This window comes from Plodia interpunctella, chromosome 8 (genome assembly GCF_027563975.2).
Source record: "Plodia interpunctella isolate USDA-ARS_2022_Savannah chromosome 8, ilPloInte3.2, whole genome shotgun sequence".
Classification (NCBI taxonomy): domain Eukaryota; kingdom Metazoa; phylum Arthropoda; class Insecta; order Lepidoptera; family Pyralidae; genus Plodia; species Plodia interpunctella.
The window spans coordinates 2,783,812-2,799,902 of NC_071301.1; the positions used below are offsets into that span (position 1 = coordinate 2,783,812).

General features: G+C 36.4%; 2 protein-coding genes and 1 long non-coding RNA gene across 5 annotated transcripts in view; 2 read left to right on the top strand and 1 right to left on the bottom strand.

Moving 5' to 3' along the window:
• The window catches only part of LOC128671949 (NEDD4-binding protein 3-A-like), a 70,772-nt gene extending 69,507 nt beyond the window's left edge, over positions 1–1,265 (top strand). For all 3 annotated transcript variants that reach the window (XM_053748799.1, XM_064436101.1, XM_053748800.2), the window contains one exon: positions 62–1,265. In XM_053748799.1, coding sequence (XP_053604774.1) covers positions 62–766 — 705 coding nt within the window. In that variant the 3' untranslated portion in view covers positions 767–1,265. The remainder of the gene's footprint in view (positions 1–61) is intronic.
• Ir25a (Ionotropic receptor 25a) lies at positions 1,263–15,749 on the bottom strand. Its single transcript, XM_053748794.2, has 13 exons — positions 15,571–15,749; positions 15,352–15,501; positions 14,788–15,090; positions 14,281–14,695; positions 14,047–14,161; positions 13,740–13,979; positions 12,794–13,182; positions 9,771–9,974; positions 8,539–8,724; positions 6,090–6,422; positions 2,531–2,630; positions 1,911–2,051; positions 1,263–1,572 (listed from the first exon to the last, which is right to left on the bottom strand). Exons 1-13 carry the CDS (start codon positions 15,677–15,679, stop codon positions 1,459–1,461), a joined length of 2,799 nt encoding a protein of 932 aa, XP_053604769.1. The 5' UTR covers positions 15,680–15,749; the 3' UTR covers positions 1,263–1,458.
• On the top strand, positions 9,904–10,686 carry LOC128671951 (uncharacterized). Its single transcript, XR_008404890.1, has 2 exons — positions 9,904–9,994; positions 10,170–10,686. It is a non-coding gene; the product is annotated as an uncharacterized LOC128671951 (long non-coding RNA).
• Positions 15,750–16,091: the final 342 nt, after the last annotated feature.

Consider the following 16,091-nt stretch of genomic DNA (forward strand, 5'->3'; position numbering starts at 1 on the left):
ATCAGTAAATTATACGCCTATATATAGCATTTATACTAAATACATTTGTTTTTGTTTTCAGAATGAACAAACAGCCAAAGGCCATGAATATTTAACACTAAAGGCGGACTGCCGTCAACTGAGGGAGGTCCTGGACAAGAAAGAGAAAGAAATAATGAGGCTAAGAGCCGAGTCGGAGGAAAAGGAGAAAACCATCAACCGACTGCAATCGGAAGTTGACAGACTATCCAACGACCTGATGGAAAGCGTGGCGGATCTAGCGAAGACCAAGGAAAGTAACAAAAACGAAATAGATAAATTAAAAACGGAACTCAAAGAATTACGGCAAGAGTTATCAGATGTCTCTCTGAGCGGTTACGAAGGTATAGAATGCGGTAGGACCATGAGAGGAATATACGAAGTTTGCAAGACAAACGAGTACCATTGGACTTCTAGTGACAGCGCACTTGAAGATGCGGAAGTACAGCGGTTAAATGGAGAACTACCGGATCCTTGTGGAGAACCCTGCCCTGCTAGTTCTATGGTCGACAGACTTAAATGCGAATTGGAGACAAAAGAAACACAATTCAACAACGAGAGAAGGAAATGGTCCGAGGAGAAAGACAAAGTACTGAGATACCAGAAGCAGTTACAGCAGAATTACGTGCAGATGTTCAAGCGATCTCGGACCTTGGAGGCGGAACTAGATGGTCTGAGGTTAGAGCTAGAATTGTCCAACAAGAACATGAAAAACCTGAACAAGCACGGAAAGACGATAGAGTTATAATTACATTACCAAATTTTATATTCATAGTTATTTATATAGAGAAGGCTATTTTGTATCTTGTAAATATTTAAACGTAAGAATCCATAGTATTTTCTTGCCCGAGCCGTTTAGTCAGCCTTTGACACGGCACGTTATTTAAGTTTGTTGAAAGCATAATACTCACTTAGCAACAGTAGCGTCACAATTGTTTAAATTATTGTAAATATATAGAACATTGGGCCTATTTGCTACATTGAGTTTTTTGTGCATTAAACTTGGAATGATTTTTAAGGGTCAAATAATATTTTTTGCCAAATTCTTATTTTCAAAAGTTATTTTTATCGTATGATTTCGAAGATAACTAATGTTTTGGGACCTGTATTGTATACGTATATATAAAGTCCACGAATAGATGTGTAAGATAATATTAAAGAGAAACGCCCCGTGACAAATTTATCATAGGTATAGATAGATTTACCTATTATAAGTTATTGTAGAAAATAAAACTATTTTCAAATAATTTACCAGCGTTTCGTATACCACTAACATAAAAATAAATTGTGCCACATTTTTTATTATTGCATTCCACACACTTGCATTACATTTAAGGAGCAGAACCTAATACACACATAGTTCATTCAAAAACGTAAAAAATACCTTCGTTTACATAATATAATTATCACTTATTGAGATCATTTCAGTAGATTTCATAGTTAGAATCTAGACTTAAGGTTGGAAAGACCTAGATTCTTAGACCTGAAAGAAAATCCTTCGCCTTTGCGTATTCCAATGCTTTCGTTGTTTCTTGACGTTTTTGCCGGCTCCACCTGTGAAAATATTTAAATACGAATTAACTAATAACATGAAATTGCGTCTTAATATTTTATATTTGCTTGGAAACTCTAGAAAGTTCAATCCAAGATTTTTTCCTAAGTGTGGATAGTTCATGTTCGTGTCATTTGGCTCCGATTTCTCTAGAAGCATACAACAAAATTTGTTTTTCTGTTTTTTAAAATGTGTTCATAGATTTATACATTCTATTGTAAAATTGGCGGTCCAATGTGTCTTCTTTTCTTGTATTATGGCGCCATTATTCGCCAAAATGATTTTGCCAACAAGGTTGAGAATATCATGGCATATTAAAGGAATAAAAGAAGACTCCAACCTGAGTGACGTCCCCGATGACAGAGCGCTTCCTCCACTTGTACCACCAGTACTCTACCCCGAGTGTGACGCAGGCCAGGCCCATACCCATGAAGATTACTATGAACACACCACCGATGTTTTGTATGGAGATGCCGTCAGACTGAAAACAAATTTAATTTCAATTAAGCATTGGACTGCCGTTCTTTTCAACCCTGCCTAAGTTTTATTTGAAATAAGCAGCAACTTTGTACTTCCTATTTATTTATTTAAGGTTAGAATCTGTTATTTAAATTTTTCGGTTTGTACAGTCGCAATCTAGCAAACATTACTGTCGTTAAGTTAATTTTTAACCCCCGACGCAAAAATAGGGGTGTTATACGTTTGACCGCTAAGCGTGTCTGTCTGTCTGTGTACGTGACACCGTAGCTCATCAACGGGTGAGCCGATTTGGTTGCAGTTGCGGTGCGGAAAAGTTGTAGCGGTTTTTTAATTTGTCTTACAAATAAACTTGTCCCCTGCAGTATCGCATCAATGAATATAATAACTCTCTTTACATATATATAAGGACTCACTCTCAGAAACAGTACCTAATGCTTTGATCGTTGCCACCGTACAAATTATTATGAATGTAAGAGTTACCTGGTCGTCCTGTTTCTCACACTTCATGGCGTTCGGGTTGTTGTTCCACCAGTTTTCCTTCAGTTTCTCCAGCTTGCGCTTGTTTAGGAGTTGCAGGATTCTGAAAAGCACTTGGCTATATACATACAGTTTATGAGGTTACATACTGTTTCACGGCATTATTTTTAGTGGCGAGTTTAGTTCAAGATGATATGAATAATTATTAAATGTCCTTACATATTATAAAATAAGTCCTCCTGTCACGTCTATCTGTCTGAAAGGATTTTTGTGCCGCTTTTACCAATAGATACTTAGTGTGATTTTAGAGGAAGGTTTAGGTGTATAATTTACTAGCTGTTATTCGCTCTCGTGGGAATTTTGAGATAAAATATAGACTATAGCAATCTTGGATAATGTACGTTACAAATGGTGAAAGAATTTTTGAAATCGGTTCGGTAGTTTCAGAGATTACCCGCCTCCAACATACAAATTCACAAACGCTTACCTCTTTGTAATAATATTACCTCTTTATAATAATAGTATAGATTATTGTTTAACCCCCGCGAAACCGAGGCGGGCCTCTAGTCATTATTATAACTGATTTGAAAAGTTCACTAGTGCGTAAATGCTACTGGCACTAGATGGCAACATTGGTAAAATTCAGGTCAGATGCCTTTATGCGACTTGAATGAAATAACACGAGTCAATAATAAATTACGCACACGATAAATAAAATTGTCCGTAGAACATCTATGTCGACATTTTTTGTATTTTCTATGTCCCGGCTTCACTCACGCAATACCTTAAAAAATCTATTTATTTTCTTTGTTTTAATCTACTCGTTTTAAAGAACTAAGCGTACACAGGGACAGACATCGGGAAGGAACTTTGTGTGTACCATGTAGTGATAGTAATACAAATAAGTGACTTATAGATAGCCGCTAAATTGTTCTTTGTATAAAACACTTGTTCATTTGAAAGAGAAGTCACCACCTTGATGTGACCAAGTGCATGATTTTCCACAACCAAGGCCTAAACAAAAGTGCGTCTACAAAAGAAACAGCACGCACAACACAGCTTCTTATCGACTCGATTACAGGATTTTAATAAGAAAACAAAGCAATTTTCGTTCATTGTGTTGTGCAATCGCCTCACTTTATGACTAGGTATTTAGTAGGTATTCAATTCTACATCAGTTTTACATTAAATTTTATTAATAAAGTAGTGAGAAATTATTCACTCAGGTTTGCGTTTTGGAGAAAATCTGATGTCTCTGTTTATAAATGGTTTTTTTTAAAGATACCTTCTGACTCCTGATCTAATGTGCAACTAGTGCAACTACCGGTTTTGTTTTACTCGTGAATCATGACTAAATTTCATGAAAATTAATTTAATATGTAGTTTTTGCGTGAACATCTATATATAACATCGATCCATTCCAATTTTCATCCGTAACCATTTATGAGGACGATATTTCAATTAGGTAGTTAGGTAAGTATACCACATTCTTTGTCACTTTTGTAATGAATTATGTACCGAAGAAGAAATAATTTTGGAACGTTTATATAGATAAGCAGTGCCTTAGGTGGATGGTTCCATTCATATTTTTTTGAACCTTCTCATATGAGAAGGTTCAAAAAAATATGAATGGATCGTGTAAGGGAATGTAAGTACAGCTGTAATATAAAGAATTGTAAAAAGAACAGATATATTGCGATATGTCTGTTCAATATAATGGGAAGGTAAAGCAGGCAGATGAAGATGATATCAGTAGGTAGGTACCTTACTATAATAGTTATAGATACTCGTACTAGATTATTGTATTATCATGTTTAGTGGACGGACAGCCGCAATCACCAATGTCAACTGAACGAGGAAAATTGTGGCGCTAACATAACATTACAACATCGAACTCAAGTACACAACACGGATAATATGCTTTGTTGTTACAAATACCTAAATTAATTAGTTAAATGAAAATCTTAATCGTCTGGCTTATGCATGGAATTTAACAACGCAGAACCCAACTAGCATTAACAAAGAATTCTGTAGCTGGCCAAAAAGTTTCGTAAAAATGCTTACACACCACAAGCATAGTTTTTTAAAATATTACCAACAGCAAACAGCCATGCGGCCCACATGACGGTAAGTGGTCACCACAACCTATCAACAACGCCTGCAACACCAGTGGTGTTACACGCGCGTTGCCTACTTTGTGGCCTAGTATAATAACACTACATACTATATGCTTATGATGTAAACACGTGTAATATCTATGCTACAACTACAAGCATATTAGCATTTAGGCTGAAGTCGATCTTGTTTGATGAAATATGAAAAAAGCGAAAGTTTCAAATTGTCGCCGCTAGAGGCATCACCAACACGATCGACGTCAGCGCCGATCAACTTGATAACAAGTCGCGGCCATCGCAATTTCCAGTAGTATCAACACAAGACGATAATGTCAAGCCGGGTCACCTTTGCACGCCAATTTACATATTTTATATGATATTCCACTATAAGTAACTAGCACGATAAAGAAAACAAAAAATAATATACTCTAACCTATGTTTTGTAATTTCTATACTAACAGTTTAGTTTTTTTAGCAACGCGCTTTATCAACTTGTCAATGTTCTTTTCACCGGTGGCCAATGGGCAAAAATACATACAGATCTAGATTTCTGTAATGTTTATATGTTGCAAAAACTAAGACTGTTACAATTAGTGAAAACCAACAAAAATCTTTTTATTTTTATTTTATCGTATTCATACAGACAAACGCAACAGAGGAACTTCTTTTTATAATATGTGAGTATTGTATCCTGAGAATGCAGTTTGAAGACTTATAATACAATTCGGTACAATAACAACCTTAACTATCTCGTATTTATACCATAACTTTTACAATTTCTTGGTAAAAGTTGACAAGTACTACGCGCAACAATCGGTATAATTATGATAAGTACAAGAATTTCTTATATAATGCAGGTGAATGTACTGTATACCCGTAGACTGTGACGTGTTACAGTGTAGGCACTGCTTGTTTAAATATTTATCAGTTGGTTGGCAACAACCATGGTTTTACAACAAAACCTTGACTCATATGCAGGTCATCATACGACACGAAATCGATCAGATACACAGCTTAATCGAATTTATGTATGCAATTATCGCGTAAATGTCAGGGAAAGAAGACATTTTAATATTTATATGGTTTTTATGCAAACAAAATAACGAATTAGGTAAGAAATTGTTTGCTAGTCTTCAGTAACAAATAATTTCTTAATCCTTTACTAATTGAAGAAAAACGAAAGCAAAAGGGAAGTCACTAAGAGCGAGAGAGAAAAATCTCAACTTGATAATTTGGTAGTTGTCAACCAAATCAGAACAGAATATAGAACGTCCGGGCTAGAACAAACATCGGTAATTATTTTAAAAATGTAAACATTGTAGGATTCCTCCACAACATAAGAGATTTTATTTTTATATGTACCTACACAGAAATTTCAGGACGTTTCAATATTATCAATAATTAATACAATTAACTAAAGAGGTAAATAAAGGGTAGACAAAGCTTACGCGTTGTTGAACTGGTCCTTCAACGGCGACCCTTGTTGTACAGCAATCGCGTACGGTTTCCTTGAAAACTCGTCTCCAACCATTTGCAGGTCACAGCTCGTCAACACATGATACCTCACGTCAGTGGCGTCTCCCAACCACGCGAACCCTTCACTAGAACTTTTTGAATCCCTCACTCTTTGCACAGCCTCCTCGATGGAGTTAGGTAGCCCAGCCTCTTTCATAGCCTGCCACATCTTACTGTACTTGTCGCTGACAGGATAATCCCAAACAGCCAATTTCGCTCGCTCCACGTCGCTCAGGCTGTCGTTTAGACTCATTTCCTTCCAAATCCTGCGGGTAATTTACTTATTTTAGTCACCCAAAACTGTGTAATATAAACACATTTATTTTCATTGCTTTTTTCGAAAAAATGTATTATGAAACTTTAGCGTTAAACGTTCCATAAAGTCATTTTTTGCTTTTTCGATACTATGTTCATCTTTTTGAAAATCCGGACCACGGTACGGGCAAATTGCATAGGTATTTCATTTTCTTGACTTTGTCCAATAATTATATAGTGCACTGCAGCAACCTATCATTGAATTGCAACACACGTTTATCAGTTCAGACACTGAAGCCAAGGTTTACAGATGTATTATGTGCACAATGTGTGACAGGTAAATCGCTGCTGATATAATCCAACCATATTTTATACATAATCCAAATCATTTAGATAATTTCATTCAAAGCATTTTTCCGACAGACATTTCGACATCTACCGTGAGGGGAAATACCCGAAATAATCTAATAACACGGTTTACAATTTACAAACTCATTTAATTATCTAAAAATTCGAGTATGCACCGATTGCCAACATTTATGTAAATCATGATCTTAAAATACCTACATGCTTTTAAACTATACTTTTAAAAAATCCTTGTTATCTACGTGTAATTCTGAAAGATGAATGACCGATAGCAGGTACGTAACACGTGCCTCTTTTATAGGTGTTTAAACATATGCGTTTTTATTTTGTAGCCAGATTATACTGTATTTTCATTTTATTTTAATAGACAAAATACGGAAATCAGGTCGAGATGTTACAAATTCAACCACAAAGCAATAGATATACTCTTATCATTCTTGTTTATTTAGGTACTTCCAATCTAACTGTTAGCACGCAAGTGACGACCTCGGTGGCCCAGTGGTAAAGTGCTTGCCTCTGAACCGAGAGGTCTCAGGTTCGATCCCCGGTCGGGTCATGATGGTAAATGATCTTTTTCTGATTGGCCCGGGTCGTGGATGTTTATCTATAGGTATATATGTATTTCTTATTAAATATTGTAACGTTGAGTTAGTATCCCATAACACAAGTTTCGAACTTTGGGGCTAGCTCAATCTGTGTGATATATTGTTAATAAGCAAATTATTTTGTATTACAGAAGAAGAACCAAATGTCTCTGACTATTCTGTATTCATATTGAGTAGGTATTTATGGTTCAATTAAATACGCGAAAAATGTATAAGTAACAAAGTTTTAAAATTTCTTACAAGAGACAAATACAACAATAACTGCAGACACTACCTATAGTACACTAATATAGCGTGTATTCTAGACCATTCACCAGACCTATCTACTAGATCCAATATCCAGACCTGTGGACTAAACAATATAGTTCTAGTTGTTGGTGTCGATCGTCCAATCGATAGCTGAGCTGAAATTGTGTGGTGTTATTTCTGAACCAGGCCGCAACTAACTCGTATCGTAACCTACATTTAAATGCATGTCGTCTAAATAGGAATGGGCAATGGGCAGGGCTGCAACGTGTGACTCTGCTTATGATCGTTTCTAATTCTAATGCACTAGGGCATTATATAGGAATCTATAGTTTTATCGTGCACGTGAATGACATTAAGTTTTCAAAATGATTATTTAAATATAAAGAATTCCCCCTTCTTAAGCTTATGGGCACTGACCTTCTCTTTGTTTTCCGTTTGTTTATCAAGCCCCTTAATTTCAGGTGCACTGAATGGCATCGAGTTTCAAATATCACTTCGAAAAGATCTACGATCATGGATTTAGTAAGAACTTCAACAATACATACTAATACCATGTCTACGATCTTTAAAATCTATGAAAAAAAAAACAAATAGGAACTTAACCCGATCAAGTCATAACGAATCGGAAGACCACAGAAATACCTGTAGAAGGTAACCAAGTTGGAAATGCATATGTAATAATTTTAAGACTACCATTGCATTGTGAACTTGGCAAAAAATTGTAGTCAGTCTAACAGTAGAAAATAAACGAGGCCCTGTGTCCTCTTTACTGACAGCACCGGTCAAGACTGCTTGATATCTTTATCAATATCAGCAAGCAATCTTGACCGTCCTATTTGTTATTGCAACGGCAAAAAAAATTACTGCTCCTTATAGACAGACTATGAATATGACCTCACATACTTACTCGTAGAACCTAACCTCGATATTAGCCATCCTCTCAAAGTACGTCATGGCCGATGAGCCATTGAGTGGTGCATACTGTATCTTGTACTGCTTGGAGAGATCGTCCAGGGATTCTATGGGCGTGTCCAGTCTGGATACCGTGAGGAAGGCGGCCAAGTTAGCCGTGTAGGATGCGATGATGATGAAGCTGGAAATAATTCAGAGATTATGCAAGTAAAACGGACAAGTTGCTGGCTTGTCAGTAGCTGGTATGTGCAACGTGCTTTTACTTTGACATTTATAATGTCAGCTTCTTACTGTGTATGAAGGTGCCGTTAGCAGTAGCTTGCACACTTGCTCACTTTGCACACTTGCTCACTTTGCACTCTTGCGTGCCAAAGCAAGTGTGCAATCTACTGCTGCTGCTATTATGTATTTCTACCATAATACTCATGTTCTGTTATAAGTCACACTTTCAGATCTCTTCGTCCTTCTGATATGTGTCCTTTCGGGTTTTGTGGCTCTTTCTACTACGCAAGAGACGTGTTAGCATTTTGTGTTTCGAAAGCCCCGGAGCGCAGCTAGGCATTTGTAATAAGAACATTATAAATGACTAGCTGCGGCCCGGGGCTCGCTCCCGTGGGAATTTCGGAATAAAATTCCCACGGGAATTCCCCTATGTGTTATTCCAGGTTAGATTCTACCCGTGTACCAAACTAATGGACCAATTAGATTTTGCGTGAAAGAGTAACAAACATACATACATATGTACCTACATCCTGATAAACTTTCACAACAAATTAATATGATATCCCAAAGTAGATAATGCTATTAAGAATTTATTTATTATTAACAGGAAATAGTTTACGTACCTACGTGTTTGTAATGTCTGCGATGCAAGTTTTTGCCAGATTCATATTACTGGCCTTTAAATCTGCTAATGACTGATAGCGATTGCCAAGCAAAATAAAACATTATCATCACTAATTATAGTCTAAATTTACATAATAAAAATTTTACGTGAGGTCGCTGTACCTATTATGAAATGTTACCAACGGAAAAATTATTGTTTTCATCTTCAAATTAAATAAAGATAAATATTTTAGTCTGTCTAGATTTTAGTCATAAAATTTCATGTCTTGTAAAACATACAAACATTGGAACAAAATATTATTTTCTCTTATCGGTATTTGCCTCTCTCTTTATATTTAAAAGGAAAGTTTAAAAGAAATACATTTAAAAGCAATCAATCACCCAAAGAGCCACCACGTGGCTGCAAGAAGTCTTCCCGATAGGTTTTTGGGGGCTTCCCCTCCGCCCTGAGGTGTCAATGACGTCATGCAGAACCATAGACACTCCTTGAGGGTGAACTCCCTCTTCTCTTCATCGTCTTTATACTTGTCCCGGTTGTTTTGGTAACTGTAAGGACTCCATTTGTCGAATACCCACATGAGGAAACTGAAAATAGTAAAAAAAACGTAAGCAGTTATTTAAAACTTTAAATGTTTTAATGTGATTTGGAATTGAACGCTGACATAGATTAATTTTTTGTCACTATATGCTCTTTAATCATAAAACAGTCACCAATTATGGAATTAGATAGATAGGTACTTATACAAGTTTTAAAAATTATAACGCCCAAGGAAATTTCAGGATAACCGACCAAATGGAAGAGTTGACAATTGAAAGCAGCATCCGCGATAATCATCTCCTAATTTGACAAAGTTACAAAATGTGCAGAACAGTCAAGACACTCTTCTTGGACCTCTATGTGGCGGTAATAAATGCGAAATTGCAATGAAATTGGGTAAAATGACGTGCATGACTGTACAATTGCTTATTCTGTGGCGCTGTGCTTGAAGCGTAAATTATTGCAACAAGCAACAGACCCGCTAGTGCTCGCCCTACCATGGCGATAAAAACTGAACACTCCTCTTTAATATTGGATAACTGGTAATTAAAGCGCAAACCATGAGAATTCTGAGAAAGGCATTCATCGTTATAATAACGCAAACGTGACGATAAATTGTCAACAAAATAAATGCTACCTAATTCTTGAGAAGTTACCTATTATTTACGTATCTATTAAGTATCTACCTAATTATTAGTCATCATATACCTAATCCATCATGTAATTAACCAAACAAAATTAATAAAAGTATTTTATTTCTTGTATCATTTTAGCATCTATGTCCCTGAAATATTGGTGAATTTACAATGATTTGATAAAAACTAACGTGAGACATGATGACCATTGTTGAAAAATGAAAAATACTGAAGCTAATATACTTAGGCGTCGACAAATCTACGTGCGTGAGTGACCCGTATTTTCGTTAACAATTTGTAATTAATTTGGATTGTGCGATACAAACGGCAGAAAATTTGTCAGGGATAATTTAAATATTATAAATCGAATAGCATCGACACTCCAAAAAGATTATGTGACAAACAAAATTGTAACCGAAGAACTCATTGTAGACCACGCCCAGATTTCAAATATGATTCATCCTTTCATGGTAGCAAATCTGGTAAAGCGAACACCAAGATAATACGAAAAAATTAAAATTGCCAATTGAATTTGTACCCTATCATTAAAATATTACGAGTAACAATGCCGTAAATCTTTGATATTGGTGTTATTACTTAAGACCAATGCAGTTTATGACGTGTTGTGCCCATGGTAGGTCCATCATTCGACCTCGTTCCACAAATCTGATAAGAAATAATGAAAACAGGTGAGTATCGATCGCCGTATGCCCACAGAAATAAAGGTCAAAATGTCGTGTCGCGTTCCCCTTTTCCTGGACTTTGAACACGTGGACACTTCCCTATTAATACGGCCCCAACTGAATTGGTGAACGGCAATTTTATTTAGACGGTGGTGTTATTAATAATAACACAAATCTTAATTCTGGATTGTTATAGAAGTAAAATGTCATGTTGTGTAAAGCTTGATTTAAGATAGTGTTTTGTGCCGTTATACTATTTTTTGTCGGTCTTCTTATGTGCCATATACATTAGGATTTAGGAGAATAGTCTTATTCCTACAAACCATAAATCACAGTCAGTCCTTATCAGCAATCAAATTGATAACAACAAACACCAACTTAAATTTCCGGAACCTCCGGAATGTCCCGTGGCAATATGTGGAACTAACAATAACAGGACGGCCACGGTGTTGTTGTCAGCGATAGTGGCGCCGCGTCTGGAGGACTACTTTCGTGGCGCGGACCCTGCTTATGGCAGCAATGTAAACTGGTTTCAAGAAGAGAGGCTATTCTTGACACCGTTGCCATATTTGTTAACTGTGATTATTACTAAAGCTTTTTATAAGTAGGTATATTTTTTTTATCCCTCTGCTGGGCAATGGCCTCCCCCAACTACCACCAAGCCTTTATAAATATAATCCAACATTTCACAATAATATTTTTTTATTTTAATAACCTATTTCAATACATTACAAACGAGCAGGGGCGTATTTATCGTTAGATTGTGACTATCAGTGCATCGGGGCCTAAACTTTAGGAAGCCCCTAGAAGTTAGTGGTATAGCTACTTATTTTTGTGTTCATAAAGTTGGTAATGCTAAATATAAGAGTCAACAGGAACCTACTGCCCGTAAACTGACCGTTTCAAGTTTGCAAAACAAGATGACGTCACGTATTATTTTGAAACTTCCAACTACGCTGGTACATATCTTATACTTCCAACTGATTCAAATGTTTTAAACTGTGTAAAACTTTGACATATAGAGAAAACTTACGGTGCTTACATTATCTCTACTAAGTATTTATATAAGAACATTTTTTTAAAATTCATAGGTAAAGTAAGCTAGGTTTCATTTACGTACCTGTCATTGAAATATGTGTAACTCTAAAGTACGTAAAATAATTCAGCTCTAGACATTATATTAAGTTCATTGACATTATATTGTTACGAATTTATTCATAAATACATAGTATTATTTGTGTGAAGATAATTAAATTCCTGACCGTGCGATGTCGGTGTTAGCGTCTTACCACAAAATCACTAGATGAAACTATACAGTAGACATTTACCTAAGTTTTAGAGTGGATCCAGATCAGATTGAATACACAAACACAGGATACAATTACGAAAGTGCAAACATGAACATATTAGAAAGAATGAATTGCGCAATATTTCAGTTATTTTAAGTGACATAAACTTCTGCATAATAACATGATATTTTGTAAGTAAACTGGTGAGACAATAGCGTGCGTAGATACACTTGTTCATTACCATAGTTCAACGACCTACCTTGTAAAAAAATACGCCGATAATATTGAGAGCCAGACGTCATTCTCCAAAACCGTCAAAAATTTGAAAAGAGAAGTCGGCGTCCTTGGTAATTTCATCAGTATGGTTATCCCAACTAAATCATAGTACGGAACTGTGAAATCTACAACGTTCTCTCTCTCGGCCATCACGGACATTGACGTCAGACCTATATCTGCCCTTTTCTCGATCAGTTCCTTGATGATTCCGTTCCAGTTACCGTTTTCGTCCATAGTACCAAAGTTTCCGTCCGGGGCCATCACGATTTCGTAATCAAACTTGACGATTTGTCGGATTTCTTCAATTAAATCGATGCAGTACCCTTTGAAACCTTTAGGTGCTTCGTCATCTTTGATTATAAAAGGTTGTTGCTAGGGAGAAATATTTATTTTGAAACATTACACAAGAATTACCAATAATGGGCAATGATTTTGAGTTGTAAGGAAGCGTAGCGTCAGAGATTACTATTGAAATGTCGTCATCGTCTTCTAAGCCACAGAAAAGATTTTACAAGCCAGTACCTACCTGTACTTTACCTTTTTAAGTAAGTAGTGCCCCTAAAATGGGCCTCAAAGATTACGATCATAATGTGTCATCTCTAATTTTTATGATTTGAAGTAACAACAAATTGTGATGCCCTTATGGTTACCGTCGAGTCCGTCGACCTTATCAATCGTCGTAGATGTCTCACGTAATCAAATGTGAGAAAAATATAAAATGAGAAGAAACGTTTCTTCAATCCTATAGCTCTACAACTAAATCATAGCACAATATGGCTAATGCCTTAAATAATAAAAACAACTTTAATATCATAGCAAAATCCGCCAAATTTTCATCAATAATAGTTGACACAGTTTGTAATTAAATAAACAATGTTTTTATCAAGTTGCCAAGCAGATTGTGAATAGAATAGAGTTCATTTACCTACCTCCACCGTCACGACTCTGTACACAAGCTGCGCGGAGTAATCGCTCATGTTGTCCGGGTCAGTCAAAGACAGGGGGTTCGATAGACCAGCCTTCCAAGACCCTAATGACCGGCTCCCTATTGAAGCCCCATCTTTGACTGTCACAGCCGACAAATCCGTATTAAACTCCATATAACTCCTGCCATTCATAGGATCATCCTCCGGTATAAAAAATGGCGCATATGTTGGTGTTTCTTTCACCTGAAAAAACACATTATTTTTCAACCATTTCATTTGTAAAATATATATTGTAAATAGATAAACACACCTCTTGAAATGCATTTCGAAGGTCCAAGGTCCTGTTAGGAGTATTCTTGCCGTCGTAATCGTCACATGTAATATATTTCATGTCATTTGGCCACTTGCCAGAGTCCAGGAGTGATCTGGAAATTCATAAACGTAAACGAATGGAATATGCCACGCTATAATTAGACGTACCTTGCACGTGGTGCGCTAAAATTAAAATATGGGTACACCAGCACCAAAAAGAGAGGTCAATTACTTTATAGTTAAAAATGTGCGTAGAGACAAGTCGAAGTAAAAAGCTGAGGTAATTTCAGGCTCCCCATTCATGCTGTACGTTGTTTTGATTTTTCCCAAACGATCCCTGCTCTTTGCGTCTGGCGTCGGTCGCATATACACGATTGTAGCATCTTTACACCCACAAGTTATGTCTCCTTTGTCCAATGACAACGCAAACCAAGCCGTTTTTCTTCCAAAATATTGATTCTCATCCGCTGCATCTAGAACATTTTTTATCGTCCTCAAACTGCCGATGACGAAAAAGTTGACAATGTCCAACTCTCGTAAACTTCTCAGCTGGTTTTTTATGTCCTCTTTATTAAAACTTTTTACTGGTGTAATTACGTGGCGTGTCGGAATGTTCTGCAGGAGGGATTTGTACTTGTGATCCATCACTGAAAATCGTTATTTTTATAAGTTATCGAAGCGATAGACTCTCTGGCAACTGCTAATTAAATAAATTTCACATTACATCGACCTTACTCACCAAATAGTTCATCAAAAATTATCGCAGCATTAGTTATATCTTGTTTTGATACGATTGCCCTGACGGATTCAGGTAGGATATCGGCTGGGGGCATTATTTGCAGTAAAAATTTCGTCTGATTGGCGTCAAGGGAGCGCCATTGCCTTAAATCACCAGCTTGACCAAACGAGCCCGAAATAGTAGGCAGGGCCAGTGCCGCAGTAAACGACTTCATGGTCTCCGAACCAACCCCGGTCATTGTGAAATCTAGGACAACGTGCGGCGTTTTCTTCGCCAAAAGCATGTCATTGTATTTCCTGCAAACTGTTAAGAGAAATTACTTTTATTACCTTGCTCTGTTTTAAAAGAACGTGAATGGGCTTTTGTTTGAATGGTTTTAATTACTTTCTCAATAAAAGAATTTATTACTTCTCTCGTCGTAGTTATAATTTTCTGTTATAATTCCATTACAATGGCAACTAAACTAAATCTCAATATCTCGATGAAACTCCAAATAATAGAGAAATGATAATATTTGGGGAGAATTCCCTAATTACATTTCTAAATAATGTAATGCCTTTTTACCATTCTCCAAAAAACTTTTAGAATCCGAACGGTTTCCGACCACTATGACTGGATCCACTGCTAATCCCAAACTTGGGTTCCTCCTCACATATTCCTTGGCAACTTCAAAAGCTTTTTCCGCCAGCGCATTATTTTCTTCGTTAATAACCACTGAAAAAAAATATTGTTTTCAAACCATTTCGTATAAAAAATTACTCGTTAAAATTTTAAAATACGCACAGACGTTTATATTTTGAGTCGTTTGTGAAATAGATAAACTGGGCAGCGAAAATAGAATTAGAACGGATAGAATACTGCGCGCAGCACGCGTATTTAGTTTAGTGTTCATCTTTATAGTACACAAGTGGGTTGTGTCTTGGAATAGTGGACTGGGATTGAAGGGCTGAGCATAGTGAGCATTGAGGTTCTATATGTGTACTGTCTAGTTACCACGGCAATGTCTGGCCTTGGTCGATGAGATATTGATGCGCGCTGCCCATCACTAATAATGTGTACACAATGTGGGGTGTAGCCGTATGTAAACTATTCATTGCTTCAGGTTTTATTGACCACTTCAAAGATGTCTTCATGGATCGATCAATAAAATGTTGAAATATGAATGCCAATCACCTTAACATAGTTTTACATTTGTATAATTAGTAGCGCTGCGGACTAATCATTTATGTAGAGTCCCGGGGCGGAAAACAAAAAGAAGTCCCCTGACTGATCTTAAAACTTCATGGCTTTTATTACTTTCTACC

Coding starts and splice junctions, on each gene's coding strand:
- Ir25a (XM_053748794.2), bottom strand. CDS start 15,679: ATGAACACTAAACTAAATACGCGTGCTGCGCGCAGTATTCTATCCGTT. Junction 14,696..14,787: donor AATTTTTGATGAACTATTTG/GTGAGTAAGGTC, acceptor AACGATTTTCAG/TGATGGATCACAAGTACAAA. Junction 2,631..6,089: donor AAGGACCAGTTCAACAACGC/GTAAGCTTTGTC, acceptor AGTGCTTTTCAG/AATCCTGCAACTCCTAAACA.